Genomic DNA, 25,683 nt, shown 5'->3' on the forward strand with positions numbered 1-25,683 from the left:
TTTTGTCACCCAACATCCCCAGTGGCAGTCACATCAGCGATGGAATCCAGGACAAGGAGTCCCAAGTTCTCAAATTCTTGCCTCTGTCCCACTCCCTTTCCAGCCTCTCAAGGTTGTGCATGTAATGTAGCAGCCACAGAGAGTTTTCCTCACTGCTCCCCTGATCCCTGCGCTTTACATTCTGAGAAGCAAGCCACCCTGTGAAACAGCAACAAAAACTGGTCACTGGTGGATTTGGGCAGACTGAACTGGGGATTTAGAGTCTGGGTATCTGAGCCTGAAGCCTTGTTCTGCTGGTTACTACCTGGGTAACTCTGGGCAGGTTGCCTAGTCTCCCGAATCAGTTTCCTCGTGGGTATGCTGTTGGTGGTCTAACCAGATCTCCATTATCTGGCCACTGCATTGTTCCTTAGCTGCTCTGCATCTTGGCCCTGACAGTTCACAGCTTCTCCCTTTCCAAGGGAGCCCAAGGTTGATGGAAACCATCTTGCTGGTAAATGCCTGGGAGTTTACATCTGTCCCCTCTCTTCAAGTCAGCTGACAGACAATTGCTAACTGATATGGAATACAAATGTCCAGTCCTCTGGCCTCCAGGCAGAGTAAGGCTGGTGGTTCATTCATGTTCCAGGGCTCCCCATGGGATCAGGCAGAGGCTAGGCTCCAGCTGAACGCACATCATTGCTCAGCTTCTTCCCTTGATCTGTCCTGCTTCCCTTACTGCTTATCACCTGAGAACTGCCCTCAATAAATCACAGGCACAAGAATCCCCATCTCTTCTAGATACCTGATCTATCTATAGACACCCATCTCAAAGTGTGGTAGGTAAATTCAACTGAAAAAACATGTCTACAAGTGTGATGTAAGCTGGAACATGCTGGATTTAGCAAGCAGAATTTACTTTGCGTTTCAAAGAAAAACTACCCAAAATTCTCTTCTTGGATCTCAAGCTAGGATACTGTAGGATTCAAGAAGTACTGTGGTGAGTTTTACCCAGACCTGAGAAAAATATACTGGAGGAAGAAACTTCTAAACTAGGACCTGAAAACAGAGTTTGTGTGTGTTGAGGTGTGTGTGTGGGCAGTGGGTGGGTATAGGGTAGGGTTAGGTAGTGAGTGGGTGGGAAAGACCCAGAAATATTTTAAGCAGAGAAGATATGGTCAGTTCATGCTTTTATAAAGGTCCCATTCGGTATTCAAACCCCAATGGAGGGAGTTTATTGATAAAGATACTTGGAGAAACTATAACCACAAAGGATACTGGGAAAAGAATTGTTCTGCCTTGGCTAAGAAGATAGAGAAAATAGGTAAGAATATTAAATGATTGGGCTTCTGGGTTTCACACCAATCTGTAAAGAGCTCCATCCTAACAATAAGAAAAAAAATCTGAGTGAACTAAAAACAATTATAAATAGATCCATCAGAGAATTGGGTTTGTAGGGCAAGCTACTGTCCAGAAACTGGAGAGAGAGGCAGAGAATCATAGCTTATCTTGAGCAGAAGCCCTCCATGGAAGCCAGTACCCATAGTGCTTAAAGGAAGAGTTGTTGTTCCACTGCTAAGTTGTATTCGACTCTTTTGTGACCCCATGGACTGTAGCCTACTAGGCTCCTCTGTCCATGCGATTTCTCAGGTAAGAATACTGGAGTGGGTTGCCATTTCCTTCACCAGGGGATCTTTCCAACCCAGGGACTGAACCCTTGTCTCCTGCACTGCAGGCAGATTCTTTACTGCTGAGCCACCAGGGAAGCCCAAAGGAAGAGCATTCAGGGCTTATTTTAATTAGATACTCAGACACAGAAATGATCATCATGTACTTACAGATCCCAAGAGACACCATGCCACATAGGGCTACATGAGGCAGCAGCAGGTTCAGTCAATGGCAAGGTAGAGAGGAAGGATGTGGGGAAGAAATTTTATTATGGTTTCTAGGGAAAGGAAAGGGTGAGCCAGCATATGCAGAGCTAGAATTGGCTATTTTGAATACTTTCAGTGGGCCCTGAAGCATAGGGACTTTCCCTAGTTTTCTGGTAACAGGTCCTGGGTTGAATAAGGTAGGTGGATAGAAATCCAGAGTATGAACTTGATAAGGAGGTGGTTGAGCTTATAAGCTCTGGGTTGGTGGGTCTGCATATGAAAGGAAAGCTTGCCGATGACTTGTCTGCTATCTCTAAGAATTAGCTAAAACTGGGAGGGCTGTCTCTCCAGGGCCAGCAAAGCCTCAAGGTGTTATAGGATCAGACTTTAGAAGATAAAAAGAATGGCTATTACTGGTAGGAATACAAACTGTAATTGATGAAATGCTGGAGGTTCAGTGTGGACTAACTTGAGAGTTAAAAACTGCAGGGTCCAGTCTTCGGAGGAGGTTCAGTTCAGTTCAGTTCAGTCGCTCAGTTGTGTCTGACTCTTTGTGATCCCATGGACTGCAGCAAACCAGGCTTCCCTGTCCATCACCAACTCCCAGAGCTTAGTCAAACTCACATCCATTGAGTTGGTGATGACATCCAACCATCTCATCCTCTGTCATCCCCTTCTTCTGCCTTCAGTCTTTCCCAGCATCAGGGTCTTTTCAAATAGGTCAGTTCTTCACACCAGGTGGCCAAAGTATTGGAGTTTCAGCTTCAACATCAGTCCTTCCAATGAACACTCAGGACTGATTTTCTTTAGGATTGACTGGCTGGATCTCCTTGCAGTCCAAGGGACTCTCAAGAGTCTTCTCCAACACCATAGTTCAAAAGCATCAGTTCTTCGGCGCTCAGCTTTCTTCACAGTCCAACTCTCACATCCACACATGACTACTGGAAAAATCATAGCTTTGACTAGATGGACCTTTGTTGGCAAAGTAATGTCTCTGCTTTTTCATATGCTGTCATAACTTTCCTTCCAAGGAGCAAGCATCTTTTAATTTCATGGCTGCAGTCACCATCTGCAGTGATTTTGGAGCCAGAAAAATAAAGTCTGTCACTGTTTCCACTGTTTTCCCATCTATTTGCCATGAAGTGACGGGACCGGATACTATGATCTTAGTTTTCTGAATGTTGAGTTTTAAGCCAACTTTTTCACTCTCCTCTTTCACTTTCATCAAGAGGCTCTTTAGTTCTTTTTCACTTTCTGCCATAAGGATGGTGTCATCTGCATATCTGAGGTTATTGATATTTCTCCCGGCAATCTTGATTCCAGCTTGTGCTTCATCCAGTCCAGCGTTTCTCATGATGTACTCTGCATATAAGTTAAATAAGCAGGGTAACAATATACAGCTTGATGTATGTACTCCTTTTCCTATTTGGAACCAGTCTGTTGTTCATGTCCAGTTCTAACTTTTGCTTCTTGACCTGCATACAGATTTCTCAGGAGGCAGGTCAGGTGGTCTGGTATTTCCATCTCTAAGAATTTTCCACAGTTTTTTGTGATCCACACAGTCAAAGGCTTTGGTGTAGTCAATAAAGCAGAAGTAGATGTTTTTCTGGAATTCTCTCGCTTTTTCTATGATCCAACGGATGTTGGCAATTTGATCTCTGGTTACTCTGCCTTTTCTAAATCCAGCATGAGCATCTGGAAGTTCATGGTTCATGTACTATTGAAGCCTGGCTTGGAGAATTCTGAGCATTTACTTTGCTAGCGTGTGAGATGAGTGTAATTGTGTGGTAGTTTGAGTATTCTTTGGCATTGCCTTTCTTTGGGATTGGAATGAAAACTGACCTATTCCAGTCCTGTGGCCACTGCTGAGTTTTCCAAATTTGCTGACATATTGAGTGCAGCACTCTAACACCATCATCTTTTAGGATTTGAAATAGCTCAGCTGGAATCCCATCACCTCCACTAGCTTTGTTTATAGTGATGCTTCCTAAGGCCTGCTTGACCTCACACTCCAGGATATCTGGCTCTAGGTGAGTGATCACACCATCGTGATTATCTGGGTCATGAAGATCTTTTTTTTTTTAATTCATTTTAATTGGAGGCTAATTACTTTACAATATTGCATTGGTTTTGCCATACATCAACATGAATTCGCCACGGGTGTACATGTGTTCCCCATCCTGAACCCCCTTCCCACCTCCCTCTCCATACCATCCCTCTGGGTCATCCCAGTGCACCAGCCCCAAGCACCCTGTATCCTGCATCGAACCTGGACTGGTGATTCATTTCTTATATGATATTATACATGTTTCAATGCCATTCTCCCAAATCATCCCACCCTCTCCCTCTCCCACAGAGTCCGAAAGACTGTTCTATACATCTGTGTCTCTTTTGCTTTCTCGCAAACAGGGTTATCGTTACCGTTTTTCTAAATTCCATATATATGCATTAGTATACTGTATTGGTGTTTTTCTTTCTGGCTTACTTCACTCTGTATAATAGGCTCCAGTTTCATCCACCTCATTAGAACTGATTCAAATGTATTCTTTTTAATGGCTGAGTAATACTCCATTGTGTATATGCACCACAGCTTTCTTATCCATTCATCTGCTGATGGACATCTAGGTTGCTTCCATGTCCTGGCTATTATAAAAAGCACTGTGATGAACATTGGGGTACACGTGTCTCTTTCAATTCTGGTTTCCTCGGTGTGTATGAAGATCTTTTTTGTACATTTCTTCTGTGTATTCTTGCCACCTTTTCTTAATATCTTCTGCTTCTGTTAGGTCCATACCATTTCTGTCCTTTATTGTGCCCATCTTTGTATGAAATGTTCCCTTGGTATCTCTAATTTTCTTGAAGAGATCTCTAGTCTTTCCCATTCTGATGTTTTCCTCTATTTCTTTGCATTGATCACTAAGGAAGGCTTTCTTATCTCTCCTTCTTATTCTTTGGAACTCTGGATTCAAATGGGTATATCTTTCCCTTTCTCCTTTGCCTAGGGGGCACACTTAAATGAGTTTTACCTCCTGAGCACCCTAACAGGTTCTCACTGTGGAGACTGTAGAAAAATCCCTGGTGCTTCTAGCAGAGGGAGGAGAAAGTTGTTACTTTAAAACATGAAAAGTAACTCAGAGTGTCCTGTTCTCTTTAACAAAGGCCTATTGTGAGATAATGGAAAATGTGTATTGGTCTCTGTCCCCACTTTCTGGCACAGAGGTCCCCAAATCTCTGTAAAACCCTAATAGCATGAGAAGCATCTATTGTTCTAAGGAGGTGACTCTGGTGGGCTCCTGAATGGCTGGATGGGGGCTGGTCACCAGAAAAACCACTCCATGATTAGAAGCGTGGAATTGTCATCCCCACCCCACTCCCATTCTCAAGAGATGGGAGAGGGGCTAGAAAGGAAGGTAAAAAATGCTAATGTCTACATGAGGAAGTCTCCATAAAATTCCAGTAACAGTGGATTTGGAGAGCAAGTCTCCATAAAATTCCAGTAACAGTGGATTTGGAGAGCTTCCAGATGGGTAAACACATCCACAGACCAGGAGGGTGACATACCCCAACTCCCAGACTTGCTGTCTGTATCTCTTCATCTGTATTCTTTATCATGTGCATGCATGCTAAGTCGCTTCCATTGTGTCCAACTTTTTGTGACCCTGTAGACTGTAGCCCACCAGGCTCCTCTGTCCATGGGATTCTCCAGGCAAGAATACTGGAGTGGGTTGCCATGCTCTCCTCCAGGGGATCTTCTTGACATAGGGATCGAAACTGTGTCTCTTGTGTCTCCTGAATTAGCAGGAAGATTCTTTAGCAGGCTTTCCTGGTGGCGCAGATGGTAAAACATTTGCCTGTAGTGTTGGAGAAGGAAATGCCAACCCACTCCAGTACTCTTGCCTGGAAAATCCCATGGATGGAGGATCCTGGTAGGCTTCAGTCCATGGGGTTGCAAAGAGTTGCACACGACTGAGTGACTTCACTTTCAGTGTGGGAGACCGGGGTTCAATCACAGGGTTGGGAATATCTCTAGAGAAGGGAGTGGCAACCCATTCCAGTATTCTTGCCTGGAGAATTCCATGGGTAGAGGATCCTGGAGGGCTACACTCCATGGGGTCACAAAGAGTCAGACACAACTGAGCGACTAACATTTTCTTTACCACTAGTACCCTGGAAAGCCCATTCTCTACCATGTTGTTGTTGTGTTAGTCGCTCAGTCGTGTCTGACTCTTTGCAACCTCATGGACTGTAGCTCACTAGGCTCTTCTGTCCATGGAATTCTTCAAGCAAGAATAATGGAGTGGGTAACTAGTCCCTTCTCCGGGGGATCTTCCTGACCCAGGGATCAAACCCACATCTCCTGCATTGGCAGTCAGATACCATCTGAGCCACCAGGGAAGCCCATTTTTTATTACGTCTGTTAGTAAATTAGTAAATGTAAATAAATATTTCTCTGAGTTCTGTGAGCTAAACTAGCAAATATAACTGAACACAAGGAGGGGGTCTTTGGAAACTTTGATCTATAGCTGGTTGGTCAGAAGCACCTGGGCTTGTGATTGGCGTCTGAAGTGGGTTGTAGTCTTGAGGAAATGAGTCTGTGGGGTCTGATGCTATCTTTGGGTAGGTAGTGTCACAGTTGACTTATATTGTGGGACACCCAGCAATGTCATTGAGAATTGTTTGTTATAAGGAAAACTATCCACACATTTGGTGAAATGTCAGAAGTGAAGTATTCTGTGTAAGTGATAAAGGAGACACACAGGGAAGAAACTCACAGTAGGGAAGAATTGGGTATTTCCCTAGGTGGGAAAGAAAAAACTGAGTTTTTCTTTTACACCTAGGCTCCAGGGAAACTATTTTCCCAGAGTGAGCCTAACTGACCAGAGTTTACCAGTTTAACTGACCTGGAGGAAGGGAAGTACCCCACTCCAGACCTCTAGATAATTTGTCTCACTGAAGGCTAGCAGGAGAAGGCTGAGAAACATTTGTGAAGGTCACAGCCCAGAGGCACAGGCTCACGAAAGACTGAAATCTAGTCACAAGATTATAGAACTTCCCCTGCCCCGTATCTCACCGCTACATCAACAGAATTCTGATACAATGACAGGAGATGACAATGGAAAGAATTGCAAGGCTCAGACTAAAAAAAAAAAAAGGAGTTCCCAAGTAAACTCAAAACATCTGGAGAGACAAGAACAAGAACTTTAAAGGAAATTGGGTCCTCTTACACCTACAACTACAATGAACAGTGAACACGATCTAACATCTAGCCAGACAAAAATAAAACCTCATGCTAAAGGCCTATTTACCTCAATTCTTTTTACCCAGTACATCATGCTGACTCTCAACAAACATTACAAGGGACATTAAGAGGCAAAAAAAAAAAAATTTGTAGAGACAGAGAAAACATCAGAATCAGACTCAGATATGGCAGAGGTTTTAGAATTATCAGGCCAAGAATTTAAAAATAACTATGATTAATAAGCTAACAAATCTAATGGAAAATGTGGACAGTATACAAAAACGTATGGGTAATGTAAGCAGAGAGATTCAAACTTTTGAAAAGAATCAAAAGGAAATGATCGGAACAAAAAACACCATAAGAGAGATGAAGGATATCTTTGATGGATTCAGTAGTAGACTGATCATGGTCAAGGGGAAAAAATCAGTTGAGTGAAAGATACGTCAATAGAAACTTCCAAAACTGAAAAGCAAAGAGGAAAAAAGAAAGATAACAGAATATCACAAGAATTGTGAGACAATCACAAAATGTGTAACATAGAGTAATGGGGATACCAGAAGGAGAAGAAAGAGAGAAAAAAATAGAACTATTTGAAGCAATAATGGCTGAAAAATGTCCAAAATCAATGACAACCACCAAACCACAGATGCAGGAAGCTCAGAAAATAACAGGAAGAACAAATGCCAATATGCTTTAATCTAAAAGCATATTGTATTGAGACTACAGAGAATCAAAGACAAAGAGAAAATCTTGCAAGAAGCCAGAGGGAGGAAGAAAAAAACTCATTTTACCTATAAAGGAGGAAAGATAAGAATTACATTAGATTTCTCTTCAGAAACCACACAAGCAAGAAGAGAGTGAGGTGAAATATTTTAAAGCAATAAAAGAAAAAAAAAAAACCCACAGACTAATCTTGTATTAAACAAAATTATTCTTCAAACATAAAGGAGAAATAGACTTTCTCAGACAAACAAAAGTTGAGTTGATTTACCTTGTAAAAAATGTTAAGTTCTTCAGAGAGAAAGAAAATGACGTAGGTCATAAAGAAAGAGCACTTAAGAAGGAACAAAGGACAGGTAAAATATTTTATTTTTCTTATTCTTAATCTAACAGATGAGTTTGTTTAAAATAATAATAGCAACAATATATTAGATGATTATAGCTAATAGGTAAGCGAAATGAATGACAACAATGTTAAAGAGATGAGAAGGAGGAATTGGGAACACTGTCATAAGGTGCCTGCACTACCCATGAAGAGGTATAGTTTTGTTTGAAAGTGGACTTGACTTTGTCCTAACTGTATATTGCAAACTCTACGACCACTAAAAAAAAGTGAAAAAGGAGTGTAATTGATATGCTACAAAGGAAAGAAACTGGAGTCATAGAAAATGCTCAATCAAAAACCACAAAATACAGGAAAAAAGAGCGGAAGACAAGAATAGGAACAAAAAACAAGGGCAATGAATAGACAACAGCAACAAATATGGTCAGATCAGATCAGATCAGATCAGTCGCTCAGTCGTGTCTGACTCTTTGCGACCCCATGAATCGCAGCACGCCAGGCCTCCCTGCCCATCACCAACTCCCGGAGTTCACTGAGACTCACATCCATCGAGTCAGTGATGCCATCCAGCCATCTCATCCTCTGTCGTCCCCTTCTCCTCTTGCCCCCAATCCCTCCCAGCATCAGAGTCTTTTCCAATGAGTCAATTCTTTGCATGAGGTGGCCAAACTACTGGAGTTTCAGCTTTAGCATCATTCCTTCCAAAGAAATCCAGGGCTGATCTCCTTCAGAATGGACTAGTTGGATCTCCTTGCAGTCCAAGGGACTCTCAAGAGTCTTCTCCAACACCACAGTTCAAAAGCATCAATTCTTCGGCGCTCAGCCTTCTTCACAGTCCAACTCTCACATTCGTACATGACCACAGGAAAAACCATAGCCTTGACTAGACGAACCTTTGTTGGCAAAGTAATGTCTCTGCTTTTGAATATGCTATCTAGGTTGGTCATAACTTTCCTTCCAAGGAGTAAGCGTCTTTTAATTTCATGGCTGCAGTCACCATCTGCAGTGATTTTGGAGGCCAGAAAAATAAAGTCAGCCACTGTTTCCACTGTTTCCCCATCTATTTCCCATAAAATGATGGGACCGGATACCATGATCTTAGTTTTCTGAATGTTGAGCTTTAAGCCAACTTTTTCACTCTCCTTTCACTTTCATCAAGAAGCTTTTTAGTTCCTCTTCACTTTCTGCCATAAGGGTGGTGTCATCTGCATATCTGAGGTTATTGATCTTTCTCCCGGCAATCTTGATTCCAGCTTGTGTTTCTTCCAGTCCAGCGTTTCTCATGATGTACTCTGCATATAAGTTAAATAAACAGGGTGACAATATACAGCCTTGACGAAATCCTTTTCCTATTTGGAACCAGTCTGTTGTTCCATGTCCAGTTCTAACTGTTGCTTCCTGACCTGCATACACATTTCTCAAGAGGCAGATCAGGTGGCCTGGTATTCCCATCTCTTTCAGAATTTTCCACAGTTTATTGTGATCCACACAGTCAAAGGCTTTGGCATAGTCAATAAAGCAGAAATAGATGCTTTTCTGGAACTCTCTTGCTTTTTCCATGATCCAGTGGATGTCGGCAATTTGATCTCTGGTTCCTCTGCCTTTTCTAAAACCAGCTTGAACATCAGGAAGTTCATATTGCTGAAGCCTGGTTTGGAGAATTTTGAGCATTACTTTACTAGCGTGTGAGATGAGTGCAATTGTGTGGTAGTCTGAGCATTCTTTGGCATTGCCTTTCTTTGGGGTTGGAATGAAAACTGACCTTTTCCAGTCCTGTGGCCAATATGGTAAATGTTGTCAATGGTCTAAATATAGCAATTAAAGATACAGATTGTCAGAGTGAATTAAAAAAGACAACTATGTGTTGTCTATAAGAAATCCACTTAATATAAAGACACATATAGACTAAAAGTAAAGGAATGGAGAAAAAATATCATGGTAACAGTAACCAAAAGAAAGCTAGAATAACTGTACTAGTTTCAGACAAAACAGATTTCAGAGCAGGGAAAGTTACTAGGGATAAAGTAGGGCATTAGGGGGATTTGGGGGAGAATGGATATATGTATATGTATGGCTGAGTCCCTTTGCTGTTCATCTGAATCTGTGACAACACTTTTGGTTAATTGACTATACCCCAATACAAAATAAAAAGTTTAAAAAACTAGTAAACAGGCTGGTTCTCCAAGATGACATAACAATCTCTCATATCTACACACCTAACAACAGAGCACCCAAATATGTGAGGCAAAATCTGATAAAACTGCAAGGAGAAATGGACAAATCCACTATTACAGCTGGAGACTTCAACACACATCTATCAGTAACTGAAAGATAGAACAGGCAGAAGATCAGTAAGGACATAATTGAACTGAATAGCACCACCAATCAAGTGAATCTAATTGACATTTATAAAACATTTCATCCAACAACAGCAGAACATACACTCTTCTTGAAGAATTTACCAAGATAGACAACATTCTGGCCCCTAAAACATAAGTTAACAAATTTAAAAGAATAGAAATTATTCAAAATATGCTGTCAGATCACAATGGAATTAACTTAGAAATCCCTAAGAGAAAGATAACTTAAAAAATACCAAAATGATTGAAGATAGAACAACACACTTTTAAATAACATATGGGATAAAGAAGTCTCAAGAGAAATTTTAAAATACTTTGAACTAAATTTAAATGAAAATAAAACTTATCAAAATTTGTAGGAGGGACTTTCCTGGTGGTCCAGTGGTTAAGAATCCACCTGCCAATGCAGGTGATATGAGTTTGATCCCTGGTCTGGGAAGATTCCACTTGCCACTGGGTAACTAAGCCTGTGCACCACTACTCAGCCTGCTCTCTAGAGCCTGTAAGCCACAACTACTGAAGCCTGTAAGCCTTAGAGTTCAGGCACCACAACCAGAGAAAGTGCACACGCAGCACTGAAGATGCAGTGCAGTCATACACAAATACATGAGTAATAATAAAATAAAGGAGCTCATTTGATTGGTTCATAAGATATCAGTGTGTTTATATAAATTATATATTCCAAAAAATCCTAGGAATTTAATAAGCATTTGGCAAATGAATTAATTTAATGCATGTGTGTGTGCGTGCTCAGCCACCGAGTTGTGTCCAACTTGTTGCAATTCCACGGACTGTGGCCCGCCAGATTCTTCTGTCCATAGATTTTTCCAGGCAAGATTACTGGAGTGGGTTGCCATTTCCTACTCCAGGGGAATTAGTTTAATACTTCTGGTTTAATAAGAACAAACATGTTTTTTGTTTGTTTTTTTAATTTATTTTTTTACTTTACAATATTGTATTGGTTCTGCCACACATCAACATGACTCCACCACGGGTGTACGCGTGTTCCCCATCCTGAACCCCCCTCCCACCTCTCTCCCCGTACCATCCCTCTGGGTCATCCCAGTGCAACAGCCCCAGTCATCCTGTATCTTCTTTGATTTTTCAGCATTAAATATAATGCAATATTGTAGTTTTATTCTACTTAGGTTCTTCCTAAACTTACATTGGTTCATTGATTAAATATACTAGCATTATTTCTGTTGTTGTTTAATCACTAAGTTGTGTCCAACTCTTTGTGACCCCAAGGACTGCAGCATGCTAGGCTTCCCTGTCCCTCACTATCTCCTGGAGTTTGCCCAAGTTCATGCCCATGGAGTTGGTGATGCTATCCAACCATCTCATCCTCGCTGCCCTCTTCTCCTTTTGCCTTCAATCTTTCCCAGAATCAGGTTCTTTTCCAGTGAGTCAGCTCTTCACATCAGGCGGCCGAAGTACTGGAGCTTCAGCTTCAGCATCAGTCCTTCCAATGAGTATTTGGGGTTGATGTCCTCTAAGACTGACTAGTTTGATCTTGATATCCACAGGACTCTAAAAAGTCTTCTCCAGCACCACAATTTGAAAGCATCAATTCTTTGGCACTCAGCCTTCTTTATGGTCCTACTCTCACTCCTACATGACTACTGGAAAAACGTAGCTTTGATTATATGGACCTTTTTTGGCAAAGTGCTATCTTTGCTTTTTAATACACTGTCCAGGTTTGTCATAGCTTTCCTTCTAAGAAGCAATCGTCTTTTAATTTCATAGCTGCAGTCACCATCTGCAGTGATTTTGGAGCCCAAGAATAGAAAATCTGTCACAGCTTCTACTTTTTTCCCTTCTATCTGCCATGAAGTCATAGGACTGGATGCCATGATCTTTGTTTTTTGAATGGTGAATTTCAAGCCAGCTTTTTCACTCTCCTCTTTCACCCTCATCAAGAGGCTCTTTAGTGCCTCTTCACTTTCTGCCATTAGAGTGGTATCATCTGCATATCTGAGGTTGTTCATATTTCTTCCAGCAGTCTTGATTCCAGCTTGTGATTCATCCAGCCCAGCATTTCACATGATATACTCATCATAGAAGTTAAACAGAGTGACAATATACAGACTTGTTGTACTCTTTTCCTGATTTTGAACCAGTCCATTCCATGTAAGTTTCTTACTGTTGCTTCTTGATCCTCATACAGGTTTCTCAGGAGATAGGTAAGATGGTCTGGTATTCCCATCTCTTTAAGAATTTTCCACAGTTTGTTGTGATCCACACAGTCATAGGTTTTAGTATAATCAATGAGACAGAAGTAGCTGTTTCTCTGGAATTCCCTTGCTTTCTCTATGATCCAACAAATCTTGGCAATTTGATCTCTTATTCCTCTGCCTTTTCTAAACTCAGCTTGTACATCTGGAAGTTCTTGATTCAAGTACTGCTAAAGCCTAGCTTGAAGGATTTTGAGCCTAACCTTACTAGCATGGGAAATGAGCAAAACTGTCTGGTAGTTAGAACATTCTTTAGCACTGCCCTTATTTGGGGTTGGGATGAAAACTAACTTTTTCCTGTTCAGTGGCCACTGCTGGGTTTTCTGAATTTGCTGACATATTGAGTGCAACACTTTAACAGCATCATCTTTTAGGATTTGAAATAGCTCAACTCGAATTCCATCACCTTCACTAGCTTTGTTCACAGCAATGCTTCCTAAGGCCCACTTGACTTCACACTCTAGGATGTCTGACTCTAGGTGAATAACCACACCATCATGGTTATTCAGGTCATTAAGACCTTTTTGTATAATTCTTCTGTGTATTCTTGCCATCTCTTCTCAACCTCTTTTGCCTCTCTTAGATCCTTACCGTTTCTGTCCTTTATTATGCCCATCCTTGCATGAAATGTTTGTTTGATATCTCCAGTTTTCTTGAAGAGATCTCTAGTCTTCTCTATCCTATTGTTTTCCTCTATTTCTTTGCATTGTTCATTGAAGAAGGCCTTCTTATCTAGTCTTGCTTTTATCTTAAACTCTGCATTCAGTTGGGTATATCCTTTCCTTTCTCCCTTGCTTTTCACTTCTCTTCTTTCCTTGGCTACTTGTAAAGCCTCCTCAGACCGCCACTTTGCCTTCTTGCATTTCTTTTTCTCTGTGATGGTTTTGGTCACTGCTTCCTGTACAACGTCACAAACCTCCATCCATAGTTCTTCAGGTACTCTGTCTATCAGATCTAATCCCTTGAATCTATCTGTCACCTTCACTGAATCATATGAGATTTGATTTGGGTCATATGTAAATGAGCTGGTGGTTTTCCCTACTTTCTTCAATTTAAGCCAGGAATTTTGCTATATGGAGCTGATGATCTGAACCAGTCAGCTCTAAGTCTTGTTTTTGCTGATTATTTAGAACTTCTCCATCTTCAGCTGCAAAGAATATAATTAATCTGATTTTGGTATTGACCATCTGGTGATGTCCACATGTAGAGTCATCTCTTGTGTTGTTGGAAAAGAGTGTTTGCTATAACCAGCATGCTCTCTTGACAAAACTCTGTTAGCCTTTGTCCTGCTTCATTTTGTAATCCAAGGCCTAAGTTACCTGTTACTCTAGGTATCTCTTGACTTCCTACTTTTGCATTCCAATTTCCTATGATGAAAAGGACATCTTTTTTGGTGTTAGTTCTAGAAGGTCTTGATAGGTCTTCATAGAACCAGTCAGCTTCAGCTTCTTAGGTATTAGAGTTGTTGGAGCATAGACTTGGATTACCATGATGTTGAATGGTTTGCTTGGAAATGAACTGAGATCATTCTGTCATTGTTGAGATTGCACCCAAGTACTGTATTTTGGACTCTTTTGTTGACTATAAGGGTTACTTCACTTCCTCTATGGGATTCTTGCCCACAGTAGTGGACATAATGATCATCTGAATTAAATTTGTCCATTCCTGTCCATTTTAGTTCACTGATTTGCCCTCCACTCTTCCCCAGTAGCATATTGAACACCTTCCAACCTGGGAAGCTCATCTTTTGGTGTCATATCTTTTTGCCTTTTTATACTGTTCGTGGGGTTCTTGAGACAACCACTGGAGTGGTTTGTCATTCACTCCTCCAATGGACCTAGTTTTTTCAGCATTATTTCTGCATCATGTTTAAAATTATGAAGTACCTAAATTTGTGCTTAATTAAGTTGATTCATTATAATGAACATTTGATTTCATTAGTATTTATATTTTATAGTATCCCAGCTGTAAGATTAATTTCCAAGATCTAGGACTTACCTGGTGGTATAGGGGTTGTGAATCTGTCTGCCAATGCAGGGACATGGGTTTGGCCCCTGGTCTGGAAAGATTCCCCATACTGCAGGGCAGCTAAGCCCATGATCCATAACTACCAAAGCCTGTGTGTTGTTCAGCCAGTGCTCCACAACAAGACGAAGCCACCACAATGAGAAGCCTGTGCACTGCAAGTAGAGAACAGCCCCAGCTCCCTGCAACTAGAGAGAGCCTGAAGGCAGCAACAAAGATCCAGCACCAAAAATAAAATTAATTAATTAATTTAAAAAATTCCAAGATCTTGAAACTTTGGACTAATATTAAAGGGAATTAATGAATATTCATTGGATGCTTATCTCATTCTAAATAAGATGGAATTCTAAAACACTGATTGTGCTACATGCTAAATTGTTTCAGTTGTGTTCAACTCTTTGTGATCGTATGGCCCATAGCCCGCCAGGCTCTTCTGTCCATGATTGCTAAGCATTATTTTAAGTATGGGCTTCCTTTATAGCTCAGTCAGTAAAGAATCTGCCTGCAGTGCAGAGGACCCAGGTTCAATCCCTGGGTCTGAAAGATCCCCTGGAGAAGGAAATGGCAATCCACTCCAGTATTCTTGCCTGGAGAATCCCATGGACAGAGGGGCCTGGCAGGCTACAGTCCATGGGGGTGCAAGAGTCGGACATGACTTAGTGACTAAACATTGCCATCATTTTAAGTATATATACTTCTGCTTCTTTTTAAAAAATATGCTACATAGAAGTAATAGCTTCGTGTCTATAAATGAACATGTACATTCCTTTTCCTTTGAAAAATTATGTGTGGGTTGAGTTTGTTTGTAGAAAGTTGTGTTAGTGTACTCATGAGTTCTGCTAGTCTCAAGTGCTGATGTGTGACACCTGACAAATCTCCATCTTCCCAGCTTGTTTTGTGAAACAAAAGCTTCTTCAGTTAAGGGTCATAACTCAGTGAGACTCTACTATGATTCGTTCTGACAGAAAGGTACAACTCTGTATGCAAAGTAAAGAAACGTGCTTTTGTTAAGGCAAAAGGAATAGGTTTGTCCTAAAATGATATAACAGGTTGTTGCAGAGCAAAAGGAGCATGGTGAAGGGCAAAACCTGAATGGATACAGAAAATAACAGAAGGGTCATGGAAAGTGAATTTTATTGGCCTCGGATTATAGATGAGTAAATAATGAGTCTGAGAAGCTATTAAGCGTGTTAAAATTCTAACAAAATCTGCTCAATTTTGATGGGCTTGTTTCTGTTTATTTTTATTGTTTACTGTTTGTTGCCTTCATCTACAATATAAAGGATCCTCCCATCACTTATCTGCCTATATAGCAAAGATTCTGAGTCTTTCCACAATAATTTTCTGTGTTTTGTCTTGATTTCATTATGGCTTTGGTTATTTAGGGGAAACAAAGCTTCGTCATTTTTGAAAGTGCTAAGGTTCTCGTAGGTGATCATGTTACCTTCTAAGTATATATATATATATTTTAAAGTCTTTTTGTCACTTTCAACTAAATAGCCAAATACTGTTTCCAAGGCAGCCATGATCCTATCTTGCGTTCAAATCCTATTTTTTTTTAATGTGGTTGCACCACGTGGCTTGCTGGATCTCAGTTCCCTGACCAAGGATTGAACCTGGGCCCACAGCAGTGAAAGTGCTGAGTTCTAACCACTGGATCACAAGGGAATTCCCATCAAATCTGAAAAATTTTGATTTCATTTTTCTTCCTAAGACTGATTTGGAAGTGTAAAATGAAGTATAATTACTTTCAGAATATCTTTTGTATCTAAAACTATCTTTGTGACTTCCCAGATGGCCCTGGGAAGTCACAAAGATTTGCTCTTCCATTTCCTAAAAAAGAGACGAGCCAGAAACTATTAGGGTTATTCGATATGTTACTGGAGTTACGCGGGCCTCCTTCCTCATGACCTTTGCCACGGGTGGAGCTCCTCACGCCGGCTCCTGGCAGAGTTATTTGGAGTTTCATGGGAAGAGGTGTCAATCAGAACAGATGCTGAGACTTTTCTAGGTTAAACTGGTAAAGGTCAAATGTTAATAAATATTTCAGCAATTGTATGCTCTATGGGCTGCTCCTAGAGATTTGTCAGTGATTTTTCTGCCATGATTTGTTCCTATTTATCAGAGTCCTGATGATGATTTTCTCCTGTTAGGCAGTACTATAATTATCAGTCACAATTCAGTTATCATTTAAGATGTTTATTTGATAGCAATTTAAAATTTTGAAGCTAACTTTTTAAGATCAGTGCTTCATCTGACCTCCAGTGTTCAACTGGAGATGAACATCAGCCTTACCTATGGAGTTTTATTAAAATACAGATGCTTAGGACCTACTCCAAATTTATGAAATATCTTTACTTGATATAGTCTTGAAATATTTTTCTTATATGCTTGGTATGTCTTGGTATGTGTGTATATGTTTTAAATTGTGTATTATACTTCAAGATATTTTTATCTATAAAGACATGTCTTTATCTGTTCAACCATCTATAAATCTGACATAATGTTCATTGTCTATAAAAATGTACTTAATCATTATAGATATTTTGTTCAAAGATTGCCTTAACTGTGTTTGTTTTGAGTGCTATGGAAGCAACCAAACTCTTGTCAATTTCATTATTGCTATGAAATATTTCACTTTTGATGGTTAAAAGTTAACCTAGCTGTTTTATGTCTCTGTTACCTCCAGATACTACTTGTATCCCCACAGCTTTCTTGAAACCTCAGCTGTGGGCCAGAATTTCTATTTTCTACAAAGAAAACTTTGTAGAGGTTTCTACTTTCTCAGAACCCTGTCTGGAAGGACTCTGTCAGGTTCTGTTAACAACTAGCACAGTAATGAAATGCTTAAGCGGTTTGATTCTTAGACTCATGTCCTTCAACTAAAGAGACATAAACCATCCTCAAATTATTGGAAGACTGTCCTTACTGGTGACCTCAGACTGAGGGTTCTCAGGAGCCATCCTGAAGCAGACAGCCTTTGGATGTAGACAGCTATGCCCAAGATCCATGGCACAAGATCACAGATTGTTACTTTATATCTGTACTCCTCGGCTTTCTGTTCTTTTACCTATATTCTATCCTCTTATTCACTTAAGTCTACATTTCACTGTGTTATTTATAATCCCTATTTCTAATATTGCTGTTTGCATCCTTATCCTTCCTTGGTATGACTCTCATGTTGTTGCTATTGTTTAGTCGCTCGGTCATGTCCAACTCTTTTGTGACCCCATGAACTGTATTCCTCCAGGGTCCTCTGTCCCCATGAGATTTCCCAGGCAAGAACACTGGAGTGGGTTGCTGTTTCCTCCTCCAGGGGATATTCCCGACCCAGAGATCAAACCTGCATCTCCTGTATTTTTCAGGTGGCTTCTTTACCACTGAGCTACCTGGGAAGCCCATGACTCTCATATCAGCTACAATTTACCCATGAACTGGTGAAAATGCCAGCTTCTCTTGGGAACCAACCAGCTTTGCTTGGTCCCAGTTCCTTGTAAAAAAATCAGTTGGTTTTCTAGGTAGCTGGACTCACTTTTTAGTTGGCAAACTTCACAGCAGGCAAAGTGGCCAGAAATCCTGCCTCTACGGAAATAATACTTGGGGTCCTTTTGTGGTAACTAATCTTTGCAACTGAATTTTCACTGAAATAGAACTTGGAAGGGGATCAGAGAACAGGTAGTGGCAGGAGAGTATCTCACTTCACAGATGTTACAAGTTAAGATATATCATTTTTCTTTTGACAGCCCCCTTCCCGCCAATGATCTTTGATACTACAAAATTCACTGCCTGACACCAGACTATTCTTCATGAATCATGTCAAAATTTTACAGCATTATTTGATAATCCCTTAGGAGTATTTGGCCAAAACCAGATTACTGGGCGACTCCCAATGATTGGTATTTAATCTGGCACAGAGGTCTATTAGCTGCTACCCACAAATTGGACAGGAACTTGTTACATTGGTACACTAATCCCTACTCTCAAGATCACCTCTGACATTACCCAAGGTCCATTTTGGCCCACTGGTTTGTCTGCTAGGAAAAAGAGATCAGTTGGTAGTTTCACTGAAAAAGGAGAAACGGTGGCCCTGATTCCAGAACTGAAACCCTAACCACTCTACAGGAATTCTGGATTCCTCTCTTTTCTCTTCAGAATTCATTTCATACTTTGCAAGAAGCCCAGATAGTATGAGGAACCTTACATGCTAACATAGAGAGGGAAAGCTATAGGACTCAGGCAGTGCCACCAAGACTGGAACCTCCGGAGAGCTTCAGAATGAGAGGTTATGTGAAAGAATGTTGTACTTACATTCCTACAGGCCACTCAGAGATCTTGAACATTACTGAAAAGATCCAGGAAGTAAATGAAGATATCATAAAGCTGGGTAACATGCCCAATGGCCCCATGCATAGTTCTGTGGACTCCTCCTCATTGTTGGGCATGAGATCTATTCTCTTGTTCAGTCTGAGCACTTGGCTCCTGCATGACAAGTGAGCTATACACACTCTGGCCATAATCTTCTTACTCCAGAGCTTTGAAGCTGTTGCACAGCTGCTGTGTGTCAAATGATCCAGCAAAGGGTCCTCCATCAGAAGGAACTGGAGAACCTGACACAAGTTTGAAAGGACCATCAGCAGATACTTGACACATACTTATGACACCTTAAACAGCAGTGAAGATCTGGGTTGGTACTCTCAGCTATTAGTGGCTAGTCCTTCAGTTCAGGCTAAAGAATGAGAAACTGAGAACTGAAACCATTTTCCTATACGCAGCCTGGACACAGAAATCAAACTATACCTTAGTGTGTATATGAAGATGACGTGTTGTGCTGCTGTCTTCATTCAGGTCAGTTCAGTTCAGTGGCTCAGTCGTGTCCGACTCTTCGCGACCCCATGAATCGCAGCACGCCAGGCCTCTCTGTCCATCACCAACTCCCGGAGTTCACTCAGACTCACGTCCATTGAGTTGGTGATGCCATCCAGCCATCTCATCCTCTGTCGTCCCCTTCTCCTCCTGCCCCCAATCCTCCCAGCATCAGAGTATTTTCCAGTGAGTCAACTCTTCGCATGAGGTGGCCAAAGTACTGACTATTTTTCCAGGAATATCCTGCCTGGAAAATGGCTTGATTGCTCATTATAGAATTTTCTCAGAGACCCATCAGCTCTTCAGCAGAAATCATCACAGACGCTAATTTGCCCCCTAAGATCCTTTTGATGCTTTGATTCAAAATCCTGGCCTTGCTGTTTGTTGTGGACTGTTATATTGTGATTCTTACCCAATCTTAATTAAGCCCTCACTTTGAAAGTCCTATCCTAAACCAAACTTCTATTTCTTAATAAATTCTGACCTTATTTTCCTTCTGTGAGATATTGTCAAGACTTTGCTTGCTGTAAGCATTAAAGCAGTTTTGTCTTATCAACAGACTGTGTTGGTGATATTTAGGGAGCCAGCTCTTGACAATAATTTAGGTAAACATCTTTTAAAAAGAAGGAATAAAAGATGAACTAAAGGAAAAAAGATCTTGGAAATATAGAGGAAGAGTGATGAATTATGGCTAGGATGGTTGAAAATGCTTCACAAAGAACTGATGTTTTCCTTGAATGTTGAAGAATGAACAAGGGTTTGTCAAGAAAAGAAAGGGCTGGAAATAGAGAGAGTTGGTGGTGAGATGAGCAGATTCCAGGCAGAGGAAATGGGGGTTTAAAGGGCCCCAGTGAAAATGCCAAGCAGTCTGGGGGTGTAGGTGACCAGGGCAGAGCTGAGTCTTGGGTATGACTGATGCTGCGGCAGGGAGCATGGGGAGAGGAGGTTGCCCAGAGAGCAATGCATACCTTTGGGGAGCAGGAGGAAATCTACAGGGAGAAAATATAATACTGGAGCATCTACCAGATGTGATCACATCAAAGGATCATGACAGCAGCACTAAAGAAGTTGTTGAGGGTGGAGACACCTGATGTAAACACACTGAAAAGTACTGAATGCTAGTTACAGACTCAGAGATAGACAATCACATGTGTGGCAGGAAGGTTTTCTTCACCCACTCCTGCCCTAACCTTCTTACCTCTTAGGGGAAGAGGGTTTTGGGTAAGACAATGTAACAACAAATTCTTTAGGTGTAATAATAACTCATCAAGTTAGGAAGATGGTTAGCATTGGCCAGTGAAAGATGGGTTTGTCCTACAGATGCTCTTTGCTGTGCTTGGAAAAGCTTTGGGCAGAAACAAATCTACTCTTTCCAAAGATGTGGGAAGGAGTGTGAAAAAGTGTGTGTCACCACAGCTGTGATCTCAGGGAAGAGTTCTAGAACTGAGCTCTGCTCTCAGAGAGGGCAGAGGAACAGAGACAGGGGGCAAGGGATTAATGATTCATCTGACTGCTTCCAGTCTTGGTTGAAAAGACTGGATAAGAAAGTCAATATATGTTTGTGTTCTCTTCTGAACTGTGTATCCTCAATTAGCTAAGAAGTGGTTTTCTCTTTGGTAATGAACTGTGCCAGGCATTCTTCCAAGCACTGTAGACATTACTAGAGGGTTCATAAATTTTTTCCAAACTGTAATTCCTAATGTAATCTCATTTCCCAGCTGAATGAAATTCATGTGGAATGTGGAAAGCAAGCCAGAATTTGCCTTTCAATCTTCCCTAACCTTTTTTTCACAGAAAGCAAACTGCTTTAGTTTTTCTTTCATAGTTTTCAATAGAGTTCACATAATGCATAATTTAGGAGCTGGGAGAGCAGCTGTCACATTAGGAAGAACTCCAAGCCCTGAACGCACTCACTTACACTTAACAGGCCTCCTCATGTGTATGCACCTGACTCAAGTGAAAAATTCAGAACGAAAAATAGGCTGAAAGGAAAAGAGAGAAGCTGGGAGACCGAGTGTGTCTGGCTCACACTCCAGTTCCTCACAGTTAAGTATGTTCACCAAATGATACAAGAGAAGGGAGAATTCTGACCCTCCTTTTTGATGGATGGAATAAAAAATTGTAATTATTTTGAGAAACACACTTTGTATTCTCAGACATATATTTTCCTTCTTGTAGAACAGAAGCTGAAGGAATAGGATTTGGGTCCCTCAGAGGTGACTCCAGAGGAGATTTAAAATGGAAATCTTTATGTAATTGGGTTTCAGTTCATTGAATGAATTCCCTTTATTTAACTTCACTGCATCCCTTGACCACTGGGGTCCCTGAAGTGAAAATTTTCACTCAATTCCTTTTTCCTCTGCACAAGGGAAAATGGCAAGGGGGGAGAGATGTGTATGCGGCATATTTCAGTAGAAAAAGGTTTGTGTTTTAGGCAAAATGACTTTGTATTTCAGGACCATTTGCCCACAGGTGGCCCCCGCAAGGCCCACCTCTTCAGGGGGGCAGAGGGGGAGTTGGGATGGGAGGAGAATGGACAGAAATTGGAAGACAGCAGGGAAATGGAATGTGGACCTGACCAGCATCAACACAGTGTTACCCAGGGCTTGGACCCTCCATGAGGACAGGGCCTCATCCAGCCCCACTGGGAATCTGTGCTCTTTCTCACAGTCACTCCTGACACTCTGGAGGGACGGGAAGATTAGACAGGGAGGAGGGGGGGTGGGGAGAAGGGACAGTGGCCATGTGGCAGCTCCGGGGGCAGGAAGGAGTGTTGAGATGCTAGTGGTGCCTCCATAGCCTCTCTCTCTGCCCAGAGTCATAGCTCTGCTACACACCTTGCTCTCGGGTGTCCCCCCAACCCCATTATGGACTGCCTCACCAAGGGCTCAGGCCCCAAGTAGTGGGTGAGTAGTAGGTGCAAGAGGGAAGGGGTTGGCAGATGCAATGGGGTAGATCCTGGGGCCAGATCCCCTATGCTCCATGTGTCAGCATGGGGTCAGGACAAGTCCTTCTCCTGGGAATGAGGAGGGGGATCTCTCCCAACACCCTCCCCCAAGAAGTCCATTGCCTCCTGAGTCTCTGCTTCCTCACCTACAAGCAGGGCCCTGCCTGGGACGCAAGGAGGAGAAAAACGTACCATAACCACATGTCTCCTGACCTGAAGTGCAGGATGCCTGACCCCTGGGTGTGGCTCAAGCTCCCCTGATGGCACTGGAGGGTTTTCCACCTGTGACTTCAGCTCTTCCTGGAGCAGGTTGTCCCCTCTGCGTAAAACCCTCACTGGCCCACGGAGGAGCTGTGTCCACATTTCAGATGGGAAGGTGACCCACTGCTGCTGGCACTTTGTGAGGGTAAGAGCTTGTCCTCTGGAGTCAGGTTGCCTGGGTGTGAGCTCTGGCTTCACTCCCTACCGGCTGCCTGGAATGGCATCCCGACCCCACAAGCTGGTGAATGTTCACTGATCTTTGAGGCTCAACTCAGTGTCACTCACTCTGGGCCTCTCCCTTGACTCTCGGGGCTGAGGGCAGGCCCTCTCTAGCAGCCCTTGCCCTCCTCCCCAATTGAACTATTATACCTGCCTTGGGAGAGCTCCTTACAGTGAGTCGGGGGGAGGGCAGGAAGCAGGAGGATAGAAGAGAAGGTTGAGTGGATGGCTGGACTTTCAGCTCCCCAGGATACCTCACCCCTTCTCACCTGTGCCCAGAGAGCCGCTCCTTGCCCGCCCCCTCGTGCCACCTCCTCCTGTAAGAGATGGAACAGGTGTGAATGGCTGACCTCTGGAGAGCGCCCTTGCCCACTCTGCCCATCTCACCATGGGGACCCTTAGCAGGTTGATAGGGCCTCAGAGGGAACTGGGCTCCAACTGTTTAGCTCCACAAGCTCTAGGGCCCATTGTTCTGACATTTCTCTGGCACCCTGGAAACTTGTGAGGTCAGAACATCTCCACAACCACAGAGAGAAAGAGAAATCTGTGGAGAGGATTGCTAAGGAAAGGTGACTGTTACCAAGGCAGGGGAGGCTGAATGAGCCTTAACGCAGGCACAGGCTGTTTTTAATCCCTCCAACAGCCCTTCAAGGAGGCTATGGCTGCCTTTGCTCATGGATGAGGCAGGGAGAGTTTGGATAACCAGACTGAGGTTGCTCAGCAAGCAAGTGGCAGGCCCTGCAACTCAAACCTGGGTTCCGCAAAACATCCCGTCTGCTTCCCTGTCCCCTGCTGCCCAGGAAACCTGGGAGGGGGCTCTGCAGAGATGAGGATAAACTCACCTTCCTCCCCTTGGCCCTTTAGCTGATGGCTCATGGTCCGCAGGGCTCTGTCGGCCCCCAGGCCAGCTCACAAGTCTCGCTCGTCCACGGACAGCTTCGGCCTGGGATGTTTTGGGGCTCTCATGGTGGTTGGCTTCCTTTCCTGGTAGCCAAAGCTCCTTGGCTTGTTTGAGATTGAACGTGGAGGTGGGTGAAGTTTGGGAGACAGGTGGGGCAGGAGGCGGTGAGTTCCCAGCCCTTCAATCCGGCTGCACAGTCCTCTGCTCAGGTTTCTCTGCAGAGGCGCTGCGGTCTCGGGTTACAGGCATCACTTACGCACAAAGGGGCCCTGAAGGGGCCAGAAGCTGCTGGCTCACTTCCCGACAGTGATGCCACTTTTACTCCAGCCAGGGGAGGTGCGAGGAGCTTCCCAGGGCTCTTTCCCTCCATCTTGGGTCCCTGGTTGGGGCAGGCACTGGGGAAATGATAGGATATTTGTGAAAGTTATCACCAGGACTTTTACTTAAAACACAAACTCCCAGGGTACCAATGGACATTCAGATTAGTCTGCATCTGAATCCTGATAAGGAAGCCCTGAGCCCACTCTGAGGAACTGTTTCTGTTTGCACCATCTGCTCACTTGCTCGCCAGCTCTTCCCCCTGCTGCCTGGCTTCAAAAAGGGCAGATTTGGCTGGGTTGGAAACCACCTTTCAGGGTGCCTCTGAAAGGTGATCACAGTCCTCAGCATTCTCTGTTCTTAACCTGGGGTCCCTGGCACTCCAAGAGTCATGAATGGAATTTTGTGGGTCTGAGAACAGGAATGGGGGAAAACATTGTATCTTCATTTTTCCTTGCCTTAAACCAAAATTTAGCATTTCCCCCCCAAAAAGTGTGATTTTGTCCCCAATAGGAGTCACAAATATTTTCTTTTCTTTTTAAATTGAAGTATAGTTGATATACACTATTATATGAATCATAGGTGTGCAGTACAGTGATCCACAATTTTAAAGGTTATGCTCCACTTATGGTTATTATAAAATATTGGCTATATTTCCTATATTGTGGAATATATCCTTGTAGCTCATTTCATGGAGAAGGCAATGGCACCCCACTCCAGTACTCTTGCCTGGAAAATCCCATGGACGGAGGAGCCTGGTGGGCTGCAGTCCATGGGGTCGCTAAGAGTCGAACACGACTGAACGACTTCCCTTTCACTTTTCACTTTCATGCATTGGAGAAGGAAATGGCAACCGACTCCACTGTTCTTGCCTGGAGAATCCCAGGGACGGCGGAGCCTGGTGGCTGCCATCTGTGGGATCACACAGAGTCGGACACGACTGAAGTGACTTAACAGCAGCTTATTTCATACATAAGAGTTTGTACAGCTTAATCCTCTTCCCCTATGTCGTCCCTCCCCCGATTCATCTCTTCACAGGTAACCACTAATTTGGTCTCTACATCTGTGAGTCTGTTTCTTTTGTTATATTCACATTTGTTGTGTTTTGCAGATTCCACATATAAGTGATATCATATATCTGACTTATATATGATATCTCTGTTTGTCTTAATTCACTTAGCATGAAAGAAAGGTGAAGGTTGTGTCTGACTCTTTGTGATCCCACGGACTGTAGTCCATCAGTCACCTCTGTCTATGGAATTCTCCGGTCAAGAATACTGGAATAGGTAGCCATTCCCTTTTCCAGGGGATCTTTCTGACCCAAGGATCAAACCCAGTTCTTCCACTTTGCAGGCAGATTCTTCACTGTCTGAGCTACCAGGGATGCCCTCCACTTAGCA

At 42.6% G+C, this 25,683-nt stretch overlaps 1 protein-coding gene across 1 annotated transcript in view; it reads right to left on the bottom strand.

Moving 5' to 3' along the window:
• The window catches only part of TMC2 (transmembrane channel like 2), a 111,427-nt gene extending 87,487 nt beyond the window's left edge, over window positions 1-23,940 (bottom strand). The window contains exons 1-2 of the mRNA XM_070382017.1: window positions 23,907-23,940; window positions 23,334-23,381 (exon numbers count right to left, since the gene is read on the bottom strand). Of these exons, the coding sequence (XP_070238118.1) occupies window positions 23,334-23,381; window positions 23,907-23,940 (82 nt within the window). The remainder of the gene's footprint in view (window positions 1-23,333; window positions 23,382-23,906) is intronic.
• Between the last annotated feature and the right edge of the window lie 1,743 nt (window positions 23,941-25,683).

Source organism: Bos mutus, chromosome 13, assembly GCF_027580195.1.
Source record: "Bos mutus isolate GX-2022 chromosome 13, NWIPB_WYAK_1.1, whole genome shotgun sequence".
In the NCBI taxonomy this organism is placed as follows: Eukaryota; Metazoa; Chordata; class Mammalia; order Artiodactyla; family Bovidae; genus Bos; species Bos mutus.